The sequence below is a fragment of the Parambassis ranga genome, chromosome 19, assembly GCF_900634625.1.
Source record: "Parambassis ranga chromosome 19, fParRan2.1, whole genome shotgun sequence".
NCBI classification, from domain to species: Eukaryota; Metazoa; Chordata; class Actinopteri; family Ambassidae; genus Parambassis; species Parambassis ranga.
Genome location: NC_041039.1, coordinates 15296012 through 15310669, shown reverse-complemented (window position 1 = coordinate 15310669; position 14658 = coordinate 15296012). Strand labels below are relative to the sequence as shown.

The following is a 14658-nucleotide window of genomic DNA, read 5'->3' as shown; positions in this document are numbered from 1 at the left end:
CATTTATCTCCACATATATATTATATAATTATTTATCAATTATTTTGGTTAGATAAACTAGAGTACTTTTTTCTTGAAAGTCCTCACAGTGCGACATTATTTGTAACGCCACACTTAATTATATAAACACTTTGATATTTAGATTTTTACATTCTTTCATTTCATTTCTTGGTGAAATTAAATAAAGTTACAATAGCATTACCTGTTTACTTGGAGGAACAGTACAAGCCTCAGCTGCACCAACAAGCCTTAAACCTATACTGACCTAATTTATTGTACTACAATGCCTCCTGCTGGACAAACATGTGAAATACACTTAAAAAAACAAGAAATAACTTGTCACTAGAGGCCACCTGTGAGACGTTTCATGGGTGTTTTTTTTACCATATGTTGGCTGCATCTGCTCTAAAATAAACATCCATAGGCCATTACATGCTGTTAGATATACTGCAGGTTTGTGCTGCTGTCACATTGCAGCCACAATTCAAATATTTAATTTTAGGTGAGCCTCCGTGTCCAGTGAATAACATTACTGTGTTTCTACTGACATGTCCACTCCTAGTTTATATGGTCCTATATTCTTAACTTTCCATACAGTAAAGATACATTATTAACCCTTTCAACCCTACAGCCTTTTTTTTGAAAATGGCATGCCCAAAATGAATGAGTATATCTCAGCAACCACAAGGTGTATTTGAATACTGTTAGTGTCATAATAAAGGGAACACCTGGGAGATTTGCTCGGATGTGTTAATATTATTTTGGCCTCTGGTTCTTTGTAAATTAAGATGGCACACAGCAAAAATGAACATTTTTTTTCTTGTCTGTTGAAAATGTACTTTTACAATGAATATCTCCTTAAAAATGATGCAGTTGCAGCACCCAAGATATATCAAGCTGTAGCTAAGTTTGTGGACATTATCTCTGCCAAGTTTCATTTCATTCTAATTAAGGGAAACAAAGCCCATTATATGGAGTGTCTATTCACTAGTATAATTTTACTAATTATCACACTCATAGGCAATATGTGCTGTTTTACATGTAATAAAATAGGATCATTCAGCTTGTATCACTGTGACGTGTGTGTTATATTCAGGCATTTTTATATTTTCAAGGAGTAGACAATGAGTTCAGACTGAGCATACACTGATGTGTTTAATAAAGTTGACAGTTTCTACTGTTTGGGACTTCACAGGAGAACAAATTCTATGAAAGAGTTGTTTACTTCATTTTATACAGAATAAGAGAGATAACCTAAATTACACATTAAAAGCCAATATTTGTAACTTTTGTGAAGAATACAAATTTTGTACAACAACATCTAGCATAGTATCTTAATTGTTTAATAAAAAGTTCACTTGAATATTTATCGTATGATTAAAATAAAATAAACACATTCAAGGGAAATAAAATGTAGATTAACTTAAAATCTATTTCGATTTTTGAAAACAAATAATTTCATTATTGGCAACAAAGTCCAGCTTGTGCCGCCAAACGGTCTGAGCCTTCAAACCGAAAACAGCTTCTTTAGTTAAGTGAACTATCAACTACAAACACTTACCAAACACGTAGTTCTGTTTATAAAAGCAATGAAGCAAAGCAGTGTACTCTTGCACAGCAAAGTGAAGAAAGCCCTCGACAGAGGTTCGTTGATTACCCTTTCCTTTCACATTCTTCTTAGACACAGACCAAAAATAAAAGAGGATCACGGTGCATTCACCATGTATTTTCTTGTGTGAGTCCTATCTGAGAAGAGGCAGGCCTGGTCAAGTTTGAGTGATATCTGCATTATCGTTCCTCAGAGAAAATAAAAGTGTTGTCAGTTGTCTTTGGGATAAGGCATTTCCTAACTGTGCATATAGATAGAGCACCTACACAATTCCCTGATATGTTATCAAGTGCTAAAATATGTGCTCAACTATGAGGTGATGCTGCCAGGACAGGCAGTTTTTGTTGTTGTTGTTTATTATTGCTATTTTTTTTACCTGCTGTGTTAAACTGGATTACATTATGGATGATTATACACCAATATACATATATATTTATTTATATAAGAACATGAGGAGATTGCCCTGGGGTATCCAAATACATAATTTTATGAAATGTGATTTGTAGTCCAGTAACTTCCAGCTGTGGCACTTCAGAATAAGAGCTCTAACAGTCCCTCTTCTCGTGAATGCGTTGCAGACTTTAACATGACCTGCAATGACATCATAGTATTCTGTATGTTTTTATGTGAATCGGGGATAAAACTGCATAGATCAGTATGAGTGTAAACTGAGAAACTACCATGGAGCTGATGACAGGGGCAGCGAAGGTCAGAAACACACACAAGATATACCATGGCGAATGCAGAGCGACACCTCTCTCCTACAGCAAACTTCTCATACAAATGTGTGCCTGTTCAGCAGTGAGATTGAAGTCAGTCAGTTGGTGTGTTGTATGTTGTATTATAATGTAGCTGCTGAATGAGTTGTTTCTGAAGAAAATAGGTCACAGCCGCTTTTTTTCCCCCCAAAAAAACTTTGTTCCTACACAGGTATCATGCTACAACACTTTCTGGAGCCAATTAATGCATTTTTGTACATAATTATCATTTCAAGTAGACTGCAGTATTTACAACCACATGTGTGAAGGTCAGCAGCCACTTCTGCCAACCATGTTTATGCCTAATTTCTATAGACCCTTAACAGGATAGTGGCATGAGAGATGTCTTTCATTTGAGCTACATGCAAGTAACAATAGATCATTCTTCAATGAGGGGCTGGGACCTTGGGTTTGAATGGTGGCAGTGTAATCAGCAGCTGCTGGTATACAATTAACACAAGCTCACACAATAGGTAGGACGAAACCCCATTTCCTCTTAGCCTTGTGATCATCCTTCAGAAATATGAAAGTAGTGGAACTTCAGCCTCACAGCATTGTTATTACAATGTCTTCGGGACAAACAAATCACCACTAATAAAGAGACACAAAACAAACTGACCATCTGCAACTAAAACACCTGGGAGTTTCTGCTGATATTTCAATTTAGAAGAGACTAAATAGCAAACATTGACCAGTGAATTTTCTACTTTTTTTCAGGGTCTACTCTTGTAAACTTGGCTGTAAACCACAAAAATATACTTTTCTTGAAAATGGTGATCGTACAGTACACTCTGCATGTACTCACACCCTGGTAATATATATTAAAGTTGCTATTTACACAACAAAAGACGACGTTTGGCTCAAATTTTCAATTATACAAACAGAACAGCAAATGTTCATGGCTTTCAATTGTCGATTCAAGATCTGGTTTACATGACTTTACACTGTAATATAGCACAATAATAATAATTAAAAAAAAACTATGACCAAAGAAATGGTGCATTTGAGTGACTTGTTAGGAAATCATAGCAACTGTACAAAACAAACACAAAAGAGATAGCTTTGGCTTATATTACTGATGAACTGTTACACAAATGTGAACATGTTGACTTTGTCACCAGTTCGACTGAACAGGTTCGCATTACCTTAATTGCACATTTATATATCCTACTCTTTAAATTATAAAATGAATAGTTTTGTCATTATTGCAATAAATTCTGCTGCTATTTTTTGTTTTGTATTTTTACCTCTGACATTATAATTTCTTGAGTTCACTAAAGTAGTCTCAACTGTTGCAATTAGTTACAGTATGATCAAAAAGTCTGTATCATATTAATTAGCTCCATGTGCTCTGTTTCTCAAATAAATTAGAAGAGGCCACTTGTAATAAAAGGTCTTGTAGGGTTAAGTTTTTGCAGTGAACATCATATGTACTGTACGGGTCCTCAGCCTGAAAGCTACACGACTTTCTCTGATTGTTTGCAACTTGCAAGCACAACAGCAAAACAGCAACTACATGTAAGTGTCTGACTAGACCAGTGACTACAATTATCTACCGCCTATTGTTTAACAATTTTCTTTGAAAATCTTTCTCCGTCGTCTGAATTGCACCAAGTACCTGATACCACCTGCTTGTGCATATAATTCAGTCTGCTAGCTGATTTTTTTTCAGTCTTATTGTATCAGTTTGAGGATTTACTTTAGATATGTCCTGACATTACATTACAGTCTTACAAACTGAAGTGGAGTTGAGTAATAGTATCATAATTATAGCTCTAAGGACCCCTGCTCTTCCTTTAATCTCCATGTCTAACCCCTTCCTCCCCTGCTCTCTGACTGGCTGGTGACTGGAGGTTTTATCGGAGCTCTTTATGTCACCCATGTGTCCATGCGCAAGCGCTTAACTGATGGGCTCTCCCTTTCGTCGGAGCCAGTAGGAGGCCTGCCCAGCCCCAGCGGAGAGTGGAAGTCTGGCCGGTGGTCTTCACGATCACTACCGTCGTATGAGCTACAAGATGAGCTGAGGCTGTCGGCAGGTGAACGTCCCAGAATTTCCTGTCGGCTGGACCCTTGCTGCGGCTGTGGGGGGAAGCCGGAAGGGGTGACACGCTCCCGTGGTGGCGAAATGGGCTCGGACTTGACGTTTATGCTCTGGCTGGTGCTGATTGATAGGTTGGAGCCCTGAGATAGGTGACCTCCACCACTGCAGAGAAGATAGGCATGTTGTTTATATTCGAAAAGAAAAGAAATAAAATGAATAAAAGCGAGAAGAGCAATAATGTGAAAAGCCAGGAATATGTATATGTGTGAGTCAGCATGATATCACAGAGCACAGTGGGTGTTGCTGTTATGTGCGGGCGTCTGGTGAGTGTGCCTTTGTTTGAAAGTGTGTTACTCACACCAAAGAATTAAGAGCTGCCTGGCCCAGTTGATGCTGTTGCCATGCCGACATGGAGCCCAGTGAGAGCCCAGGAGAGCTGAAGCCCTGTAGGGAGGAGATCTCTGCACTGCTCAGGGAGTACTCTGTGAAAACAAAAAGCAGCCACACACACACACACTTAAGACCTCCCTCACATTTCAGTTTTTACACTGTGTGCCACAGAGAAAAGAGCAGGTACAAACAATGTGTAATGCAAACACTCTCGGCCAAGACAGGAGGTTGTTTTCAGTCATAGGAGATGGAGAGTGAGACCAGACTCACCAGCAGGATTGTAGGAGGTGGGCACACCTGAGTAGACCAGACCCTGTGGGGGTAAGCTAGGAGTGGTGACAGACACTACCGGAGTGGCCAGTGGCTGAGTGGACTGGGAACTGCTTATCCTCTGGGTGTTCTGCAGATCACAGCAAAAACAGACAAAAGACAAGGGCATAAGCACAAAATGTGTCAATAAACTAAAATAACCCTTTAATATTTTGTCCATTGATTTAATGTTTAAAGTAGACCATATTTTTCGTTGTAAAATATGATGTGGTATTCTAGGACATGAGTGCAATAGTATATGCTGCCACAAGGTGGTGGTGTGGCTTTATGGGAGGGGACATTTTGGTCTTTCTGATTAATTAGGGTCTATATGTGTTATTTGTACTTCAAGTGAATATTTAAATTTAACTGCTCTCACCAGTTTAAAGTGGACAATAGATAGTAGAAGTTGTAGTCAGTGCAAACAGGCAACTATTAACACATTATTGTACTTAAAGGATGTTTATAGCCAGCTATAAGGAACATTCAACAGCATCCACCAGGTTAATACTGATTGTGAGGCAAATCAAAGTGTTTAGTGATCAGTTTTGAACAGGTAACTCCAACAGGCTGCAAGAGCATTATATACAATATACGTTTCAAGCACCCAGTGACAAACTCCAGTGGTGTTTTTTTTTCAGTGCAGCGACTGGCATGCAGTCCTCACAAACACACCTGCACAGCTGTGTGGTCATGCAGCAAACCTTGCTGTGAGCTCCAGATGCATACTGTACACTCCCAACCAACTGCACTAATCAAACGCAGACATAGTTCATAACAATACAGCAAAAAAAAAAAAAAATCCTCATGTGTGTAATGTAACAAACATATGTGCAGCTGCCAGCGGTTACGTTTGAAGCAGCATTGCATCATGACTGTAGTTGATGGCTTCCCTGCATTGTTCCAACACTCTGCAGCCAGATGACTTCACCAAACCCAAGTATCTCACACAGTGATATCATTTAGGATGATGTCATCTTCTCTTCCTTAGAAAAAAATATAGTTTGCTCATCCCTCATTTGGAATTGTAAAACTTTTAACTTTGACTAAAGTTTAAGTTTAAAAAAATAAAGCACTGATTTGCTCACTCTCTCGCACACAAACACACACACACACACTCCTGGTGGTATATGACTAACATTGACATCTTGGAAATAGTGGAGCCAATTTAACAGGCTGAGGCAATTTTCACAGGCCAAACACAAAGCATGCAGTGATAAAACATTTTTTCCCTTATTGCTAGCATTTCTGAGAGCCAAACTCCAGTCTGAGCACTGCCTTCAGTCTAGCATCTGTGATTACCGGAAGCGTGTTCACATTTCAGCCATTTGCCCAGGCATTTGTCAAAACTCACCAAATCCATTTCCTCCTCCTCCGACTGCCCTCAACAGAAGAGAAGAAGACAGTTACAGGAAAGAAGCAGAGTGACTGTGACTCGCTTAGGAAAATGTTGACAGCTATCAAGGCTGTACAGTAAAAGGGGGCCCTTTTAAGTATATATCTGTGAATGACTTAATTGCAGTCACTATAAAGTCCCACTCATCACATCAGAGGCCAGCAAAAAAAGTGTGAGGTTACAAACTAATCCAGATTGTATAGAATACAGAAGAGCCAGCAATGACTGCACAGTGCTGTGCTGGAAGGAGGAATGAGATGCCCATCTTCCATCTTTTCTGTGCTGTGGGACATACTGTGACCAGGCCAGGGCTCTTAATACCCACACTCAATCAATAGCAGTAGGAAGACACGACAAGGGCGACAAGATATTATCTGGCTCACACCCTGGGCCCCTGATTAAGTCTTCATCTACACTCTGTCACACTGAGATGTGATTAATTTAATACCATTATGGCCTAATGACAGGCTGTCTGCAGACCTGCCACAGCCAGCACCCTCCACACCCTCTTCCAGTTTAAAACGCTCCACTGGCTCAGGCAGAACTGAACCAACCTCCCACCTCTGCCTAACCTGTTCCAGACCTCTTACAACACAACCTGTTCATGTTCCACACGGTAACACACAGTTGTTTAAACACTGCTCTGGGGCTCAGCAAAAGGAGGAGCACCCACAGTAACCAGAGGTTTATTTACAAAACACAATCATTTTTCTGGAGTGGCTCCTGTTACTGACACCACAAGCAACACGCAAAAGATGGAAACAGTATATTTGCTGGCTACAGGGAACCTTGAAAATCACCCATGTGCAGTTTCTCTAAATGTTGATTTATGACACGCAGGGTTTAGGGTAGCCTCAGGTGTTTACTGTAGTCAGGGCGCTCTGCAACTTCATTATTGTAATTAGAAAAAGCCTCTCATTTAAATGTGAATAATTGAGGGAGAGTTATGACACCTGGGCTGCAGATTCTTGGCTCAGTCCACATTTTGATGGAGGTGATCTAACACAGCACAAGAGTAACATCACTCAGATGAGTCCTGAACACAGTTAGCGAGTCCCACTTGGCAGGCAAACACAGTCCTTAGTGAGGTGACAACCTCACTAGCACACCGTGCTACGTTGAAGTGATAACATCCAAAAACATGTGTGGGCAAAATCCTGCAAAAACATTCTGCTATAAACGTCTGGATAAAGGCTCTCTAAACAAAGCTCTGCTCTGCCCTGCAGCAGAGATATTTAAGGATCCTTTGGCTGCTGATACTTGTGTGCAGTGGTGTGCTCTTTAACTCACCAGCGGGGGCATCATCCCTTTGCTTGATGGAGGGATAACAACCCTTAGGTCTGGCTTGCGGCTTCCCATTCCCATGTTCCCTCCAGGGGGTGGCGGAGACTTGGTGGGCACGACTTTACCCAGGCCATTGCCGCTGGTTGTGCTGAGGAGGCCCGGCGAGCCCCTGGGGTTAACAAAACCATTTCCTGCAGAGGTACACAGCAACAGAAACACATCATCAAACCATGGACTGTGACTGACAACACTCCCAGTCATCGAGCAAACCTCTCGCACCGTGTTGTTTTCCAGCGTGCCACAGCACGCAGCGTTAAGTGTTTCCACCCCTCTGGGAAGTTTTAATAGTCTGGGATAATTATCCTGCGCATTTACAAAAATAAAATGTCCATTTCAAAATTGATGAGCCTTTTATTTTTATTGTGAATGATGACATCAAAGCCACTTCTTTTGCATCTTGGGATGAGGAGCAGTTCACTGACAAATGTACTGTGACTGCTTAAAAGAAACTGTTGAAGCCATTACAATAAAAATGTTTTGTTTCTTTTCACAAGCACACAAACAACAGTCAAATGACACTCACCCCTCAACATTGACACCTTGGTGTTGATGGTGATTATTCATTTCCTTTATTGTATGACTCTTAATTTAGGAACTCTTACACCTCTCTCTATACCACCAGACAAACAAAGCATTTCCTGAGATGGATGAGATTATCGCAGAGAGGGGACAGACATCAACAATAGAAATTATAATTTGTTTTATAGTTTTCAATAAAAACAGTGTCAAAATTCACCAGCACTATATAAACTATATTGACAAGTGCTGTATTTAGGTTTCATAAAAAGATGTGTTCATCCTGTATGACTCATCCGCACAAGGTCTGCAGTGGGATTCTGCAGATTCCGCACACTCTAATAAAAATGGAGTAGTGAATTGTAATGAAAACAGTAACCAAACAAAATAATATTTCAAGTGCACTTGAGTTTTTCAAAATTGGATTTGCTTTACGCAAGTAAAATCTACACTCAAAACCCAAACAAAAAAATATGCATAAAACCTAAAAACAAAGGGGAAGAAAAGATTAACAGTATCTAACGCCACATCAACAGATCAGTAACACTTCAACAAGTTGCTGACTTCTCCATTGTGTTTAGTGTACCCCAGCGAAACACAAAGTGTGTGTGCACAACGAGTAGGCTCTTGCGTAGGAACATAATGGAACAATAGCCCCTCTGACTATAGATAAGGAGAGCAACAATTCATGGTCAAATAAACAGTTATGAAGTCTTACAATAGTATCTCACAGCTGAATCAACAGTATATACAAGCAGCTATCGCCATCAGCTCGGGCTTTGATCATAGCAGACTTGGCTGCTGTAAGAAAACAGTGTTTACAGAATTAGCAGAGAAAATGTCCAGAGTCCCAAAAATAGCAAGCCTGATTAAAACCAGTGAAGATGTCATTCAGTAGGAACGAGGAGTTACTGCAAATAGAATTTCATGTAAAAGAATGGAGTGCAATGTGGCAAGCTGGCTGATAACTGTGAACTGTGATTTTCACCCGAAAACGTAAATCTGTTGTTGAGAAAAACAGGACAGGATTTTGACTCTAACTGGGAACTCTTATCCCAGTCATTAGTTGATGACCTGTTCCATCTCCTGAGCCCAAACAGTACATCAGTCATTTACAGTATAATTACTTTCTTTGCCAGATAGTTTGTTTGTATTCCCAGAGTCACATCTGATTGTGAAATACAGCAGTATATAGATCATAGAAACATCAACTCTGTATCATAACAAACTACCAGCCAGAAACAAAAAGCCTCAAGTTTTACTGTTTTACCCTATTTTCTGTCATCATTAACAAATACCTTAAATTGGCTCATAGAACCTCCTACCATGATGCAGGTCAGTTTGACCCAATGCCACTACCCTGTTGTCTGGATTACTGCTATTTCTCCACCACACACCAATATTGTGGAATCTGCATGCTTATCCATACATATACTTCCACAGGCACAAAATAAAACCATGTCTTTGTCCACTAAGTATTAATTGAGTTTCAATATGTTGTGTTTTCTTCTTTATGTGCACTCTGGAGAAGCATCAGCCCTCTCAACTGAACTCAAACCCAACCCAATGTGTATAGTAGAGGAAATGCAGGAAACAAACACTTCCTGTGACAGAGCTATAGAAAATACTACACAGGAAATCCCTTAATTACTAATAAATAATAACAAATAACTTTATATTACTTCTGATTGAGCTGAAAATTAAAGGTCCAGGAATAACACATTTTAAATGACTACGTAATGCAACTACTAGTAAATACATTGAATAAAGCACTCCACTATGTATCTTCAATCGGCCTTGTTCTAATTATTTACAGCAAATAGATGTTTTGATCTTAATTATCGGAATGAAACAGGGATGTAGTCATACTGCATCTATGAACAATCTAACAACATGTCAGTCATTTCCCTTGTCCACTGTGTTTATCATGAAGTGTAATCTACACCAACATGCTGGGCTGCCATTTCAGGGAAGGCCTGACAGACACTGCTGTGTTTACTAGCTAATTCAGATGTGGATTAACCTATCTTACCTCACTTATCTGTGGAATGTGCCTCTGATTATGACTTCAGATGTCTGATTATAAGTGAATCAAACAATTCTTTTAAATAAAGGCCACAAAGGGAACACATGTCTCAACATTTCTTAGACCACAATGTTAATTCTGAGTCAAGATAACAGCCCCAAGTTAAGACCTAACCTTCAACTGGGACATTTCTCTTGGCTTTTCTCATGTCTACCCTCATTCTATATTCAGACTTCTTTAACAGATTGGTTGTGCCAGTAAATCCTCTCTGACTGAAACCTGCGCACGTTGATGGCTGCTTGGTTTTTGTTCATTGTCCTGAATTATTAACACGGTCTGGGAAGGGGCCGTTACATAAGACCTTGTGTTTACAACTGAAACATTCAATTTTCATTTTGAGCTGAAGAAGAAGAGTAAACACTGCTACTTATTGTGCCCTACATGTCACATGTGTCAGGTTCAAGCAAAAGGGAAAATGCCTTGACGAATAAGAAACAAAATGATACATGTGAATCAAGGGCCCTGAAAAGATGGTTTCCAACAATAGTTGCAACACACAGTGCTATTGTTGTGTCTTAGAAAACTTATTCTAGACCCAGGGGTGGTTTGTTAGGAGGAAAGACAGATGGGGACCAGGTAAATGGTCACTGCCCTTCACCATTTGACTTAAAACACAAGCATTCACATTTGTTTTTTTAACAGTGAAAACGTGGCTCCTCATCCTCAAACATTTAGATAATGTATCACAATTAGCTAAAACAACATTAATTAATCAAAGCTACAGATCTGGTGGAGTTCCAGGACTTTTTACTCTGATGGGATCTGCTGAACATACAAACATGCTTCATAAATCAAGGGCTTGTAATGTATATACAGCTTGTTGACATACTGCATTCATTTTCTCTTAAATCCTCCCTTTTCCCCTCACAAGATAAAGTCGTTAAAGGAAAGGACAATATACACAGGCGACTATGAGACTATAAGAGAGGCTGTTTTATTTTTTTCGGAGGTGTATTAGCTGCTGAGCCAGTATCTGAACCAGAGACTAGACAAGAACAACAGATGGCTTATTTCAGGAAAGAACAACTGAAATCAGTTTGCCAGAAAATGTTGCCAATAATGCTCACTGTGCATGCACATGTACTGTAAGACACAATTTAAACAGCTTATAAATAAACCAACCACTACACTTCAAACAGCTGTCCGCAACAGACGTAGCAGTTGGAAAATGGACGTTTCCTTTACCAGTTTTGCCTTTCCTGAAAAAAACATTCAGTACTGTGCACTACATGCACATAGCCTTCATGCCACATCTCTGCAGTGACACCACCACACAGGAGTGAAGATATCACACGACACATCTTCCATCTGGCCACTCTGAAAGGCCTCTGCTGTGGTCATAGCTGCTACTTGTGAAAAATCATAACTATGTCAGGAATGGTCATCTGACATCAGGACTGGAGAGGTTAGCCCTCTGTAGTCTCTACTCTTCGACACACATGGTACAAACAACAGCTGCAGCATGCTCAAACCATGCCAAACGCTGACACCCCCTGTCAGAGAGTCCTAACTCTACACCGACCCAGCACCACACCCAAACTTAAACTTTAAAATGCTGACTGGCTTTTATACCTTGTAACCAATACCTAATTAGATGTTCCTATATTCTTGCTATTCTCGCTGAATGTGGTATGTTTTAAAACAGCATGGTGCTTTTCTTCCAGGAATGCTACATAGAGTACAACAAGCTGAGAGATGAGAAAGAGTTAAACTCCACCTGCCTCCATGTCTCACACAGCACATTTCAGCCATGACAGGCTGTCCGGTCATTGTGTACTGAGGACTTAGTAGGATGACATGGCCTGAATACCTACAGGGTTATGCTGGGCTAGGCATCTTACAGACCCTCTCCTGCCTTATAAGGGCTGGTAGGGTAGTGGGGGGAACAGATGCACCTGTCAATAGAGGGAGGGAGGTGGGAGAACTACATGGAGGTGCTGGGTTTAAAGGAAACACTGCATTTATTTACCTGCCAATTTCAGTTGGACAGCTAATTGACCCACTTGGTTACCCTTTTCAAGTACAAACACCACACTTTGCGAATGCTGTTGAGCCATTTTCCATCTCCCAGACATGCATTTAACAAAAAGAAATTCCTCTGTTGAGAGGACACCTGTGCTGCCTTTGCATGCAGTGAAAATATAGCAAGGCCACAGTAAATGATAGAGACAACTATGTTGAACCAATCACAAATAGATGCGCAACTAGCCAGGCCATGTGCTAAGCAGGAGGCCTATTGGGCAGAGCTACAGAGAGCTAATGAATCTCTCCGGGAGGACTTACCCGCTGGGCTAGAGCCCACACCACTTGGCACTGAAAAGTCTGTGGTATCCAGCATGCCACCTAATGAGATGCACAGAGTGCTATGATTAACCATCTGCATCCTTCTGCATCTAGCAGAGCATGTGATGGAGATGCCAGACCAGACATGAAAATGTCATGTAGATCTGTCTTTATAGCACACAAGAAGGGTGGCGTGAGCTCCAGCAGGGTCCTCACTGTGGGCAAATATTTTTAATAAATACATTAAAGAGAGTTACATCAAGATTAGTTTGCAAGTCGGAGATGGTCAGGGCAGCATTCCACTATGGGTACACCTAAAGTATCCATCCATCCATTATCTGAACCTGCTCTATCCTGCAGTACAGGGTCACCCAGATATCTATGGGTGAGAGGCGGGGTACACCCTGGACAGGTCTGCACCTAATGAGTGGGAAATCTAACGGACCCTCTCTGAACATAATTAGACATTTACACATGAAGAACCCAACACCAATATGCCACATGAACCTGGATTTTTTTGACTCATGAAAATGAAAGTAAAACAACTGAGGCATTGTAATAAATAATAAAGCAACATGAGTTTTTCTGCAGAGCAACCATTTAGTAAAACCCCCCACCATAAGTGGTTAAATTTGAATGAAGAATTTCACACCTTGCTGCATGTACTTTCATCACATGAAGTGTAGCTGAATCTTGCAAAAGCCATCTGGACTGACTGAGTCAGATCAGTCGTACAAGTACTGACATCATTTATTCCACAATGCTGATATGGTAAAGGTGTTAGGATGAGCACACAAACACCAGTTAAAGGGTGTTAGTATGACCTGAGTCTGACATCTGATGCCATGTTGAAGATATACTCAGAGAACAAGTGGCGTAGCATGAAGAGCCGACATGGGGGTTAACAGCTAGACATGATGTATGTATATATATATATATATACATACATCATGTCTAGCTGTATATATATGTGTGTGTGTGTGTCATAAATCTGTGAGAAAAAGTTCTGTCTCTCACACACCTCACTCATTCAATTTACAATATATCAATATATATATATATCTATATAGCCATTTCCTCCTGCTTCAAGACTTTATGCTAAGCTAAGTCCTAGCTCTGGCACTAATTGACTAGCCCTGGGTAAGCGTCAATATCAATTATTCCCCCAAATGTCCAAAAAAAAACAGTCACTGTAGGTAAAGTGGTGGTATTCAAACAGTATTAACACTCCACATCCAACCAATCTATTGAGTCCACTAACCTGCACTGCCTGCACTGGTGGGCCTCTGGGAGCCTCCACTGGAGCCAACATTCCTGTGCAGAGAGGTTTGTGGAGGAGACAGCATCCCGCTCTCACTCAGAGAGGCTGTGGCTGCTGCCAGGGCCTGGCTGCCCAGAGTCCCTCCTGCCTGGTACATGGCATTGGGATTGGATACAGGCACTGCCACATGCATGGAGAAGTTCTGCTGAGGCAATGCTGTAGGCTAGAAGAGGGAGACAAACACACAAAAATATTTACACACAAAAACACTCTAAATCCAAGGTCTGATGAGTCTGATGGGTCAGTGGTTGTCATGGCATCATTAACAGACAGCTCCCCACGAGGGTTAGCTCTATTAAACTAATACATTCCCAAAATAGACGGGCAGAGCACTGACAAACTGCAAATCTGATATGGTACATTTTCAGCCTCATAGCTTCTTTTAGGGCTACCATGATATCTGTTTTTTAATACACAATAACAGCCAGAATAAATAACATAATAATAATATTACATAATATATGTAATATGTATATACTATATATGATATTATATATTGCAACAACATACTTTAAACATATCTACCCAACAACCACCCAACAGGTTTATTCTCACTGATATCATACATACAGAATACACACATACTGTATCCTCAGTAGTATATA

General features: G+C 40.3%; 1 protein-coding gene across 7 annotated transcripts in view; it reads right to left on the bottom strand.

The window, feature by feature from the left end:
* Positions 1-1136: 1136 nt before the first annotated feature.
* The window catches only part of mef2aa (myocyte enhancer factor 2aa), a 78384-nt gene continuing 64862 nt past the window's right edge, over positions 1137-14658 (bottom strand). For 4 of the 7 annotated variants that reach the window (XM_028430711.1, XM_028430710.1, XM_028430714.1 and 1 more), the window contains 6 exons: positions 13994-14216; positions 7794-7978; positions 6462-6485; positions 5069-5198; positions 4767-4890; positions 1137-4570 (listed from right to left, as the gene is read on the bottom strand). In XM_028430711.1, coding sequence (XP_028286512.1) covers positions 4237-4570; positions 4767-4890; positions 5069-5198; positions 6462-6485; positions 7794-7978; positions 13994-14216 — 1020 coding nt within the window. In that variant the 3' untranslated portion in view covers positions 1137-4236. The remainder of the gene's footprint in view (positions 4571-4766; positions 4891-5068; positions 5199-6461; positions 6486-7793; positions 7979-13993; positions 14217-14658) is intronic. The other 3 variants (XM_028430712.1, XM_028430716.1, XM_028430715.1) reach the window with 1 other exon arrangement.